Below are 13,013 nucleotides of genomic sequence, written 5' to 3' on the forward strand. Positions count from 1 at the left end.
GGGCAGGCACACAGTGCACGCCATCCTCAGCATGCCAGCAGGCATCTCCAACCGCCGCGAGCAGGCCGGTTGAAGCTTGAGGAGCTTGGCCCTGGTTGTTGGCATTGCTGCCTGTGAAGTGCAGCAGCCAGCTGGGGCTGCGGGTGCACACTCTCTCACCTCCGCTTCATCCAGGTTGACGTTGACCAAGTTAATGCGGGGGCCGAAGGAGCAGGCTCCAGGTCCAGCATCCGAGTCATTCGGCAGCAGTGGTTCTTCGCTGCATGCCAAGCGAGCAGGCAGGCAGCAAAGCCACAGCGCCAACCCTGTAAGAGCTCTACACAGCACTGCTGACACACAGACGGCAACGCAAACCAACGACAGCACAAAACGCACTACCGCAGCAGTAGCTCACCTCTTGATGTTCCACCACGTAGTGCCCATCAGTGCGTTGGGCCCGTTCCGGATCGGCCCGCCGCTGTAGAGCGCATTGATGCCAGCGCCCACGTCGATGTTGGTGTACAGGGTGGGCCCCGCCAGCGCCCTGCGTGAGGGTGGGCGACATCCAACCGGGCATGCAGAGCAGAGACACAGTCAGAGGCAGTCTGCGCCAAACCGCCACCACCGATCATGCTGCCTGGTGGTTTCCACCCATCCTGCAGGATGGCCTACCGCCCCACACCTGTGTATGTCCAGATTTCCCTCCACCATGCGCCCATCTGCACACACACCACATGACTGTGACTGGCGGCTGACCGAGCCTGCACATCCCACCCACAGAGCTAGCACCCACTCGCGCTCTCTCTGCTGCATCGGCCCGCCGATGCAACCAGGCGCGGCCCACTCACTCATGAACACGCTCCACTTGCTGCCGCTGTCTGCGCCCATGTCGTGCATGAGGGAGCAGAGCACCTCAAACCCCTCAACCAGCACTGCACAAGGCGTGGATGCCAGGCAACACACACACATCTGCAGGTCTGAGGATGTGCCAAGCCAGCCAGCAGCACCGGGAATCGGCGCAGCCAGTCGCAGACAGTCCCACCCAGCTGGGACATGCACACGCCCGCCAACGTCTCTTGAACAGACATGCTGCTTGCCACATCTGCCTCAGGCTCGGGCTCACCATCGTACGAGCTAGTGAACAGCACGCCCCAGTGGCCATCCGCGTCTGCGCTCTCGTTCCAGGCATTAGGGATGTCGTTGGCCCGCGTCTGGCTGGCCTCGATCAGCAGACCAGTGACGGTGAGGGAGGCGGCATCTGCGGCAGGGGTGGGTTATCATGAACAGCAGCGTGGATCAGTGAGCAGCTGCCATTTTTTGCTGTGCTGCTGCCTCGTCCGTTTCGTCGGTCAACTCTTGCCACACACCAGTGCCAGCACAAGCAGCAGCACCCCGCTCCCCCCTGCACTTGCCATTGATCGCCACCGCGTTGTCGGCGTTGACTGTGCCAATGTCCCGTGCCCAGCAGTCCCGCACTGCGCTGAACTCCAGCGCGTTCCAGCCCCGCTCCTGCACACACCAGACAGCGCCAGCAGCAGCGCAGGCCAGCAGCAGCGGCGGCAGTCTTCTGCAGCTGCCGGCCTGATGCACCTACCTCGCACCCAGCTGCCTGGCGCACGGAGCGCCCATGCTGGTATTCAGACCCAACCACTCACCAGGTGGTGCCCTGCGTAGAGCTCCCAGTTGAAGACGAAAGTCATGCCCTCCACGCCGCTCTCCACCACCGTCTCCGGCAGCTTGTGGAACTTCACCCCATTGAGGCCCTCCCTGATGTCGTACGGCAGATAGCGCTCAATTGTCACTCGCTGCAGGCAGGCAGACACGCGGGCTGGCGCCGTCAGCGGCAGGACAGGTGGGCAACAGCCGGCAGCAGCGTGAGCCAAGAAAGGCTGACCGCTGCTCCTGCTTCATGCAGCTGGTGACTCAAGGGCAGCAAACAAAGGACGGCAAGCACACCCACTGCTGGTTCATGGCAGCGGCAGGCGCGTGCCTCTCACGTTTCCATCGATGGCCAGGATCTCGGTGGTGAACTTGACCCGCGTGTTGTTGATGTACTTGTCAGGTGCCTCCCACTCGTCATTGAACCTGCAGCATGTGGCAGGCAGGCAGGAGCGAGGGTGGAGCGAGGGTAGCTGGTCACCAAGTTGGTCAGCAGGGCCCAAGGCGTGCATGACCAGCATGCCTGCAATGTGCCTTGCACAGGTGGCCGGCTCCAGAGCATGGCCTGCCCTGCCCTGCCTCGGCCAGTCCTGCCCTGCCCAGAGCTCAGCTGGCTCACATGTGGTTATGGAAGTTGTTGTCAATGTCCCGCCAATATGTCTCGTAATACTCGCCCACCGTGAGGCTGCTTGCGTCGTCAACCTGCAGGCCCAGTGGGGCGGTGGCGATGCGGTGGTGTGTGTGCATGTGTCCTACAGCCCCGGCCCCGTCCTCCCAAACACATGCACAGGCATGCACCTCTCTCATCCCCCGGCAGCATGCATGCCCGCTGTGAGATTAGAACACACCTCCAGGACTCTATCGCCGCGGTAGGCTGTGCCTGTCACGGTGGCCAGCTCAGCGCCCTTGCTCTTGGTGCCCTGGACGCGCACAAATGCCCCTGCAAGCAGCACAGCGAGCCAACCGCCTGATGAGCATGGCCACCAGCCGCCACCGGCAGCAACCGCTGCCCATGTGACAGGAGCAAACAGGTACCAGGCATCTCGGGTGCCCCATGGCTTGCCTTCATTCACGTAGCCGCCAGTCTTATTGTTATGTTATGTTATTGTCAGGGTTGGGACCATACAGCTCTGTCAAGCCTGCACCCCAACACAAACGGTTCCATTCAGAGCCAGTGGAAGGCTGGCCCGGGCGCAGGTATGCATGGCGTGCACGCAGTCGGGAGCCGCCGCCCCAACAACCCTGACCGCTCAGCGCAGCTCGCTCAAACGCACTGTAGGGGACGTAGAGAGCGGTGGAGTTTCTGCCCTCGCCGCGCAGCACCACCCTGGACCGTGTGATGGTCACCACCTCATCTAGCACATACTCGCCAGCAGGGATGGAGAGCACAATGAAGTCTGCGGCGGGTGGTAGCAGGCAGCGGGCACACATTGGGTGGGGCGGTGGAGGTGATTGCCTGGTCTAAGAAACCCATGCAGAGCTATCGCTCGGTGGGCTGGAAGTGGCAGCAGCACCGGCCACCGCTGCCTCCTCACCCTTCGTCAGCGGCTGGCTGTTAGCCCAGTCCAGGGCGGCCTTGATGACGGCCGTGTCATTCATGCTGCCGTCGTCAAACTCCATGATGGAGCGAGTGATGGGAGGGCTGGGCAGCGGCTCGTTGCCCTGCTTGTAGCCTGCAGGACGACGAGTATGCGGCACTCGTCGGCGATGTAAGATCGGGCTGTGCCTGCCTGCAATGGCTAACCGGCACAGAGCCCCAGGCCAGATGCATCGATGCGGTCCCGGGCAGCCAAACCTGCATAGCTGAAGTCTGGCAACAAGCCGCTGCTGACATTCCACAGTTCGCCATCCGTGCCCCAAAGGCTGCTGTAAAGGGGCGCTACGGGAGCCTGGCCGGCTGCGGGCGCCGGCAGCGCATGCAAAAGCACCGCCGCCAGCAGCAAAGCAGCAGGTGCCTGCATCAACGACACAGTATATTGTCAGCTTGAGGCTGGAAAAGGTAGAGGAGAACGGGCTTGTGAGCAAGCGTGCAGCAGCACAGTGGGCGACGGCAGCAAGCGGCGGCGGCGCTGGCAGCCACACCCGCAAGTTCCGCCGCTTCATCGTTGAACTATCGATCTGTCACTCGCATGTATGAAGCCTTCCGTTCAGCCGCTTTGGGCCGCCTCTGGTCACGCTGCCTATTGCCCCCACAGGGTGAACGCAGCTCAGGGCGCCCCCTGCGCCTGCCGGTGCTTGGGATACGTCGGAGAGAATTCCCGTTCACTTCCGTCACCAGAAGGTTGGTTTGCGGCGAGGTGCTCGTACCGCCCGCTTTGACCCCAATCGCTCCACGTCAGCGCGAGGACGACCCCCACGCTGTTGGGCTTCAAACAGGTGCATAACATGTGCATTGAAGGCTGCCGACGTAGCCGTGGAGGTGATGAACACCTCTCGAGCGCGGAACGCCGCATGAGCTCACATGCACGGCACGGCGGCGCAGCCGTGGCGGCTGTACAGCATGTCGGTGCGTGCAGGTCAGCTGGCCTGGCGGCCCCATCCCAGCTGTGGCCTCTGATGGAGGTAGGTTGTCTCAATTGCAGTTTGCATAGATACACATCAGGCAGTGATGAGCAAACAAAGTGGATCAACACCGCTCATAGACTCGCCGCGCACAAGCGAACGTCTACACTGAAAGGGGAAACATCCGCCAGGCTTGTTTGGATGTCGGTCTGCGTCAAGTGCGGCGGGGCCCAAAAACCACATCCAACAGCTGTATGAGGACTGAGCTGAATTCGGAATGGACAGACAGATATATGCGCAGGGGCAAATGGAGCAGATCCCGAGTCTTGCAACCAGCAACACGGGGCGCAGCCAATGGCGTGAAACAGTGAAGCTGGCGTTGCGCGTCTGACAACCCCAATCGGCGCTCAGCCGGATGCTGCGGCTGCCGCCAGCCGCATGCGGCGCTCGTACTGCGCCTCGTATAGGTTTGCCGGGCTGGAAACATAGCGCTCATACAGCCACGTCCGGCAGATCTTGCGCGCCTGCGCATGCATGGGAGCAGCAGCGGGTTTGCTGAGGCGGCGACATGGGCTGGGGCGTTCAGCTAGGAGATACATGCAATTGGCTGCGCAATGCCTCAGCAGCAGTCCCAGCTGCTTGGCCGCACCATTGCGGGGATGAGGTTGACGTTCACAATGTTAATTACTGGGCCGTATGAGCAGTCGCCAGGTTTGGCGGTGTTTGAGGCGTTGGGCGTGACGGCTTTCTTGCTGCAGGGGTGGGTGTGAGCACACGTGCATGGCTGGGTTTGCTGCATGAACGGCCGGCAGCCAGGCCTGGGAGCCGCGGCAGCAGCAGAGCGGCAGCATCCCACCTCCTGATGTTCCACCAGGTGGTGCCGGCCGCAGCATTGGCGCCAGACGCTCTAGGCCCGCCGCTCCAGAGCGCATTGGTGCCAAGGCCCACGTCAATGTCAGTGTACAGAGTGGGGCCCGACAGCGCCCTGCAGTGGCATGGGTGCCGGGCGTGGGTGAGGCACACAGCAGGCGAGGCGCCCTCTACCTGCCCTCGATGCCTGCCTGCAACACCGGCGCCGGCCCGCCCAGCCCCACACCTGTGCAGGTCGAGGTTGCCGTCCCGGAATTTGAGGTCTGCAGCAGCCAGCACAACCCATAGCATTAGCAGCATCCAGGCTCTCACAGGTTGAGCAGCATGGAGCACATGCAGTGGCAGTGCGCCATGCAGGCCTGGTACTGCCGTCCCTCTCTGGGGCGCCACCTGCGACTCACCAGCAAACACGCCCCACTTGCCAGAGCTGTCGGTGCCCACGCTGTGCATGAGGGAGGATATCTGGACGACCCTCCGCACAAGCACATCAAATGAGTGGGCTGCAGGCGGGAAGGGGAGGAGGGTCTCGGCAGCTGCCCTAGTCTCAAATGCCGGGCCGCACTTTCTCTGCACAGGCCTCCCAACCATGCAGCCTGACGTGTGCAAGTCCCAGCCACCCAGGGGGGGACTCACCAAACTCTATGCCCCAATGCCCATCCCTGTCTGCCCGCTCCTTGTACTGGTTGGGGATTCTGTTGGCGCGGGTCTTGCTGGCCGAAATCGTGACGCCCACGATGGTGGACGAGGTGACGCCTGCAGAAAGCAGCAGCGATGCCTTCACGCCATGCACATCTGCCGCAGGCAGCACAGCATCAGGCCCTGCTTGGCTGAAGGCAGGACGAAGGCAGGCCATTGGCAGCGCCCAGCCCCTGCTGGCATACACAACTGCCAAGCATGAGTACCTTGCATGAGCACGGTGTTGTCGGCGTTGATGGTGGCGATGTTGCGGACCCAGCAGTCCCGCACGTCGCTGAGCTCCACGGCATTCATGCCCCTCTCCTGCGGGCGCCAGGCACGGGGCACCAGCACCGGCGGTGGGCCCAGGGAACCAAGGGCCGCTGCCTCTTGGCATGACGATGCACCCGAGGCAGCTAGGCAGTCCAGGCAACCGCGCCCGTCACGCAACATGTGCTGGCGCCGCAGCTGCTGTGCGAAGTGTCCCCAGCATGGGCACGCAGCGTGCGCACAGCATGAACGCAGCATGGTCATGAGCTCACCAGGTGATGGCCTGGGTACCATGTCCACTTGAAGGCAAACGTGATGCCCTCGATTCCGCTCTCGGACACGGTTCTGGGCCGCTCGTGGAACCTCACGATGTTCATTTTGTAGTTGATGTCATAAGGCAGGTTGCGCTCAATCTTGATCCGCTGCAGGCGGCAGCCGGGAGGCGCAGGCCGGGGTGGTTGGGAGCCTGCCACATCCAACAGCCCCGCTGCCACCTGCTGCCCAGCAAATGGCACGTGCTGGCAGCTAGGCGCCCAGCATGTGATGTCAAGCAGCGCTGCACCCAAGCAAGCCCGCACAGCTAGCAGCAGCAGCAGCAGGCAGCAGCAGGCAGCACTCGCATTGCCGCGGATGGCCAGGATCTTAGTGGTGAACTTGACCCGCGTGTCGCCCCTGTACTTGGCGGGAGCCTCCAGCAAGTTGTCATACCTGCAGCGGGCAGCGCGCGCAGGCAGCGGGCAGCGCGAGCAGGCAGCACAGTCAACACTGAGCTCCCAGGCGGCAGCGGGGCCTGTCCCTGCAGCGGTCAGGCTGTGCCGCACGGGTCAGGGCAGGCTGCGCAGGTGGCCGCGATCCGCCATCCAGCGGCCCAGGCTGTGCCACACACGGGGCCCTTGCACGCGAGCTGCCAGCGCACATGTAGTTGTTGAACTTGCCGCCTATGTCGGTAAACCACATGCTGCACGTCACAACAGGTAGGGGCAAAGGCACCTCCAGGTGACGAGAGACGGCCAGCAAAGGGCAACACCGTGGGGCAGCAGCAGCAGCAACAGGATTTGCCGATGGCAGCGGCAACAGCGGCAGAGGTGGCGGTCAGCAGCACTCACTCAAAGTACTCGCCCACTTTCAGGGCCGACGGCTTGTTTACCTGGGTTGGGAAAATGACAGGATATGGGGAAGGTTGAGAGCCCCTTCCAGCAGTTCTGAGACAAAAACAGCCAAGGGTTCAGGACAGGAGCTGAGCTGAGCTGCGCTGCCCTGAGCCACGCACCACAACCCAGACCGCGCCCTTGGCGGCAAACTTGACGACGGTGGCCGCCATGGACCCCTTCACGCCAGTGCCTTCAATCTTGAGAAAGGCGTCTGCAGGTGCAGGTGCACACCCAGCCAGGGGCAGGCACGTGAGCGCAGTCGGGTGCACTGCCGAGACGGCGGCGGCAGCTGGGCTCACCCAGCGCAGCCCAGCGGCATGCTCACACCAGCACGCCACTGGCGTTGCCAAGCAAGACGCCGGCAGCAAGCAAAGAGGCCCAGGAAGAAGCTCACCAGAGGTAACATACGCCCCCGTCTCCCTGTTCCTTGGGTTGGGACCATACACATCATACAGGCCTGCAGGACGGGCAGGCAGCGGGCTGGGAGGGTGAGCGTGGCGACAGGCCACAGAGCTCCTGATGACAACCAAGAGCAGCTGCACTGAACTGCGATGCACTGTGAGGCGGTACGGCTGGCCAGACCCGTGCGCTGGTGCTCACTCTTGGGGATGTACAGCGTGGTCTTGCCGGCGCCCGCGCCGCGCAGCACCACCCGGGAGCGCCTGATGAAGAGGCGCTCTGTGAGCGTGTAGGTACCCGGGGGGATGGACAGCACAATGAACTCTGCAGGCAGGGAGTCCGATGCAGATTTAAAAAAAACAATTAACAACAAAAATGTTTTATTTTAACCAGCAGCAGCTCACTGTTGGTCAGACGCTGCTTGTTGGCCCAGTCCAGCGCGTGCTTGATGGCTTGCGTATCCGTCATGCCTGCCCTTTTAAACTTGAGCACAGACCGCGTCACCGGCGGCTCAGGCAGCGCCTCCGTGCCGTACTTGTAGCCTGCACGCGAGTTGCACAATAAATGAATGAGCACAGCAGCAGATGGGACATGGCGTGGGCGGCAAAGATGTGTAACACATAGCGGAGGGCGGGCTGCTGCGGCAGTAAGGGGCAGGCTTGAATTTCAGGCGTCACACCCGCATAGCTAAAGTCTGGCAGCCTGCCCCTGGGGTCCCAATCGTTGCCGTCCTTGCCCCACAGCGAGCTGTAGGTGGCGGCGGAGGCCGGGAGCGGCAGCAACACCAGGACGAGGACCGCCAGCAGCGCCGCGGCGGGAGCCTGCACGGGCGGCGGGCTCGATGCGGGGAAGGTGCGGGGATCATGCCAGCCGAGGAATCAGAGCGCAAGCCGAGCGTAGCCATGAGAGGCATTTGACACCGCCATGGGACGCGCCCCCACCCACCGTCGCTGCAGCCCGGAGCATGGCTCTGATCTCTGTGACTTTGACGGGCTTCAACAGCAGAGGTGCAAGTTCCTATTCCTGTCACCTGTCACCTGGATGCTGATTCACCTCCTACAGCCCCCCTGGTGTTCACTCGCTCTGGGTTGAGGGAAGAAGCAGCACCAGCTGGATCGATGGCCAGTCTGCCGACCAACTCGCAGGTTGGATGCGCTGGCCACCGCCCGGCTGGCGGCAGCGCCGCCGCAGATCTGTCGGCATCGGGTGCACTTGGAGAGGGGCACATCCGCATGAAACAGCCTTCAGATGTGCCGATCCCCACCAAAGCAGGAGCAGCTGGCAGGGGAGACACCTGGCACCCGTACATAGTGGGTGGCGCCGCCGACCGACGCCCGCAACGGTAATTAAAAGTAGCCTATTCATAGGACAATTGTCAGGCATTTCGCCCTCACATGATCGCAACAGGTAGATATGGGTACCTTAGCCAATCAGCACAGTAGCAAACATGACGCTCACGATACGAGCAGGGCTGCGCAGGTTGCGCGTCACTCGGACAAAACTCAACAACATCAGCCTCCAGGCCGGTACTCAATGCATTTGGGTGATAGTGCCACATAGATGATAGTGCCGATGAGGTGGACGGCCTGTAGAGCCGCCATCCGGCAGCCCCCCTACTCGGCCGCCGCCGCGGTGGCGTTTGAGGCCGGCGCCGGCGCCGCGGCCGCTGCCACAGAGGTGTTCGAGGCCGCGGCCGCCGCCAGCCGCATGCGCCGCGCAAATTGCGCCTCGTAAATGTTGGGCGGCGCCGTGACGCGCCGCTCGTAGAGCCACGTGCGACACATGTTTCTGGCCTGCATACAAGGGGCCAGCTCCGCATGAGGCAGCTTGATCAGGGCACGGGTCGGGGGCAGGGGCGCACGGGCCCTCCTTCCGGCCCGCCTGTGCCTGCCATGCCCTACTATGCAGCACAACCTCCCCACAACTTCCCACCGCCAGCACTCATTCCCAGCAGCCTGACCTGGGAGCGATCCAGGTTGACGTTGACCAGGTTGATGACGGGGCCAAAGGAGCAGTCGCCAGGCTTCTTGTCCGAGTCGGGCGTCGGCACCCCCCGCCGGCTGCAGCGGGCGAGAGAGGAAGTGCTCAGTGTGTCTGCTCTCGCCAGGCGGCGGAGGCTGGCAGCAGCCAGGCACCGAGGCAGCGCCAACGGCTCACAACAGCAGGCATCAGTGTCTCACCTCCTGATGTTCCACCAGGTGGTGCCGGCCAGGGCGTTGGGGCCAGACCTGGCGGGCCCGCCGCTGTACAGCGCATTGGTGCCGAGGCCCACGTCGATGTCGGTGTACAGGGTGGGCCCCGCCAGCGCCCTGCAAGCGCGGCCATGCCACCAGCAAGCGCCGCCAATGAGTCCCAGGCCAAGGGGCAGCAGCCAGCGCGCAAGGCACCTCTCTCCCACTGCGACCCAGCCGGCTGCCTACCTGTGCAGGTCCAGGTTTCCATCTGTCATTCATGACATGCGAGGGCAGTGCAGCGCGCACATGCATGGTCAGGCATGCAACAGGCAGCTGCTTGTGTGCAGGATGCAGGCAGGCCAGGGCAGGAGACCGATCCTCGGCACCAGCAAGCGGGCCTTGTCGGCGAGCCGACCAGCTGGGGCGTTGCAGGCTGGCAGGTTGGCCTAGGGGCCCTCACCTGCCATCCTGCCGTTCATGTACACGCCAAACTTGCCCGAGCTGCCGGTGCCCACGTCGTGCAGGAGGGAGCAGGTGATCACAAAGTTGGTGACCAAGACGTCAAAGCTGTGGGTGTGCTGCACGCCCCAGTGCCCGTCGGCATCCGCGCGCTCGTTCCACTTGTTGGGGATGTTGTTGGCCCGCGTCTTGCTGGCCGAAATCCTGATGCCGGACACCGTCAGCGCAGACGCGCCTGCGACAGCGGCAGCGACGGGAGCAGGCTGAGCGCGCGCTGCACAGCCCTGGGCAGCGCGGTGCTGCGTGCAGAAGCAGGCGCTGCCCGCAGGCTGCACTGTCTGGTGCACTGTCTGCAGCCCTTGTTGGCACGTGGCAGGGCACTTGCCGTTGATCAGAACTGTGCTGTCGGCGTTGATGGTGGCAATGTTGCGGACCCAGCAGTTGTACGCCTCGCTGATGTAAATTGCGTTCCAGCCATCCTCCTGCGGCACCAGGTATCGGCAGCTTGGGACCAGGCTTGCCGTGGGCAGGGAGCCGGCGCAAACGGAACTGCCGCATGAGACACATGAGCACAGCACAGCATCCAGCTCACCACGTGGTGCCCCGCATACCACGACCACTTGAAGGAAAAGGTGATGCCCTCCACCCCGCTCTCGAACACAGTGTTGGGCCGCTTGTGGAACTTGACAATGTTCATTTTGGAGCGGATCTCATACGGCAGGTGCCGCTCAATCTTGACCCGCTGCAGGCAGCAGCGGCCCCTCGCAAAGGCACCGCAGGCGGGCAGGCAGTGAGCGGTGCACACGCTCACGATCTCAGCATGGGCAGCGGGCTGTCACCATGCAGCCCCAGGGCATGCCCGTGCTGCGACTTGGGGGTCACAACCACAGCGGCAGTGGCAGCAGGCAGCAGCAGCACGCACGTCGCCACGGACGGCCAGGATCTTGGTAGTGAATTTGACCCGCGTGTTGCCCTTGTACTGGGCAGGGGCCACCCACTTATTGTTAAACCTGCAGGAAGCAATGGCAGCGTTCTCACGTTTCAAGGCGCTGGCACAGTCGGCGCGTCCGCCTCCCTGGTGCTGGCACAGGGCAGCATCACGCCCAGGACAGACAGCAAGCCAGGCAAGCTGCTCAGCAGGCTGGTCCTGGGCATGGGAACAAAGCCCCTCTCACATGAGGTTGTTGAATTTGCCCGCCACATCCGTAAACCACATGCTGCAAACCCAGGGGCACCCAGTGGCCTTCCGTCAGTATGGTGAGTGCAGCATGTGTGCCGCAAGAGCAGCCAATGGCAGGCGCAACGGCATCAGCAGCATCCGCACTCACTCATAGTACTCGCCCACTTTGAGGGCAGACGGGCGGTCCACCTGCGCACAGGCAGAGGAAGCCTTGGCATGGCAGTAGAGTGACGGGCGCAAGCCTCCTCTCTCAAGCCAGCAGAACATGCGAGCGGCAAGGGAGGGGCAGCTGCACTCACTGCTGATCATTCAGGGAGGGCAGCTGCGCTGCGTCAGACAGCCACTCACCCGGACCCACACGTCGCCCTTGGCAGCAAACTTGATGACCCGCGCGGCCTCATCACCAATCCTGCTGGTGCCTTCGATTGTGATGAAGCCATCTGCAGCAGGCCGCAACAATGCCAAGCACCTGAGCAGGTGTGTGCACAAGAGGCGCCGGCAAGCTGCAAGAGCGCTGGGAGCGAGGGGGGCGCCAGCTGCGCCATGCACTGCCGGGCATGGCAATGCGGTCAGCCACAGGTGCAGGCCAACAGGGCAGCCAGCCCACCGGTGTTCACGTAGCCGCCAGTGCCGGACTCCGGATTGGGGCCGTAGATGTCGATTAGGCCTGCAGCGCAGCAGGCAGCGAGAGGCCAGTGAAGCACGGCGCGGTGGCCAGGCAGCCAGCAGCCAGCTGCTCGGCTACAGCTTGCAAGGTGCCCACCACTCACTCTTGGGGATGTACAGCGTGGTCTTGCCGGCGCCCGCGCCGCGTAGCACCAGCCGCGAGCGCCTGATGAACAGGCGCTGCGTCAGGGTGAAGCGGCCGGCGGGGATGGACAACACAATAAACTCTGCAGGGCAGGGGGCCGGGGGCGAATTGCGTGCGCAGTGACCGACTGAGCAGCGGCATCCTGCACCTGGCATCCCACACAGTGCGGGGTGCAGCACACAGCGGGGTGAGCCAGCAGCGCTGGCGCCTCACTGTTGGTCAGCGAGCGCTTGTGGGCCCATGCGAGGGCCGCCTGGAACATCTGCGTGTCGCTCATGCCCGGCCGTTTGAACTTGAGCACAGACCGTGTCACCGGCGGGTTGGGAAGCGGCTCGTTGCCCTGCTTGTAGCCTGCAGGCATGTGTGGGCGCATGCACGACATGCACAGGGGGGAGCTCAGGCCACGGCCGTTGACGAGGGCAGTGCACTGCACCGGCCAGGGCCCAGCCGTGCTGAGCATCACCCAGGCTGCAGAATGCACGTTCAACGATACAACAAACCCTCCTATCAGCCCACCTGCGTAGCTAAAGTCTGGCAGCGGGCCGGCAGGGTCCCACAGTTCGCCATTCCTGCCCCACAAGCTGCTGTAGGCGGCGGTGGCGGCACTTGGCAGCAGCAGCAGCAGGGTGACACCCGCCAGCAGCGCCGCGGTGGAGGGAGCCTGCATTCAAAAAGAAGCGAGATGGATGACGGGGCTGATGCAGGGATGCAAGGCCTGACAAACGGGTGTGTCAGGAGCGCCGTGAGCAGCGGCGCCGCCTTCGCCGCCGGCATGGGTGGTGGGCACCGCCATGGGACGCGGCCCCCCGCTCACCAGCGCTGCTGCCCGCATTACAGCCATCCGCGACTCCTGAAGGGGCGCTGCACGCGTGCACCAGGCAGGA

At 63.4% G+C, this 13,013-nt stretch overlaps 3 protein-coding genes across 3 annotated transcripts; all 3 read right to left on the minus strand.

Annotated features, from left to right (window-relative positions):
* Window positions 1–4,547: 4,547 nt before the first annotated feature.
* Window positions 4,548–8,471, minus strand: CHLNCDRAFT_133034 (hypothetical protein; the record flags this gene model as incomplete). The annotated part of the gene is made up of 17 exons (XM_005851990.1): window positions 4,548–4,664; window positions 4,790–4,892; window positions 4,997–5,125; window positions 5,237–5,273; window positions 5,412–5,510; window positions 5,644–5,763; window positions 5,913–6,009; window positions 6,228–6,377; window positions 6,534–6,663; window positions 6,872–6,913; window positions 7,062–7,102; window positions 7,226–7,317; window positions 7,501–7,563; window positions 7,707–7,829; window positions 7,910–8,047; window positions 8,185–8,326; window positions 8,451–8,471. 17 exons carry the CDS (start codon window positions 8,469–8,471, stop codon window positions 4,548–4,550), a joined length of 1,644 nt encoding a protein of 547 aa, XP_005852052.1.
* Window positions 8,472–9,118: 647 nt separating this feature from the next.
* Window positions 9,119–9,954, minus strand: CHLNCDRAFT_133035 (hypothetical protein; the record flags this gene model as incomplete). The annotated part of the gene is made up of 4 exons (XM_005851991.1): window positions 9,119–9,298; window positions 9,466–9,565; window positions 9,686–9,814; window positions 9,926–9,954. 4 exons carry the CDS (start codon window positions 9,952–9,954, stop codon window positions 9,119–9,121), a joined length of 438 nt encoding a protein of 145 aa, XP_005852053.1.
* A 171-nt stretch (window positions 9,955–10,125) lies between these two features.
* CHLNCDRAFT_133036 (hypothetical protein) lies at window positions 10,126–12,970 on the minus strand (the record flags this gene model as incomplete). Its single annotated transcript, XM_005851992.1, has 11 exons — window positions 10,126–10,620; window positions 10,731–10,880; window positions 11,061–11,148; window positions 11,314–11,355; window positions 11,467–11,507; window positions 11,667–11,758; window positions 11,926–11,985; window positions 12,089–12,211; window positions 12,343–12,480; window positions 12,646–12,790; window positions 12,944–12,970. The coding sequence occupies 11 exons, from the start codon at window positions 12,968–12,970 to the stop codon at window positions 10,126–10,128; spliced, it is 1,401 nt and encodes a 466-aa protein (XP_005852054.1).
* Between the last annotated feature and the right edge of the window lie 43 nt (window positions 12,971–13,013).

Source organism: Chlorella variabilis (genome assembly GCF_000147415.1).
Source record: "Chlorella variabilis unplaced genomic scaffold CHLNCscaffold_1, whole genome shotgun sequence".
NCBI lineage: Eukaryota > Viridiplantae > Chlorophyta > Trebouxiophyceae > Chlorellales > Chlorellaceae > Chlorella > Chlorella variabilis.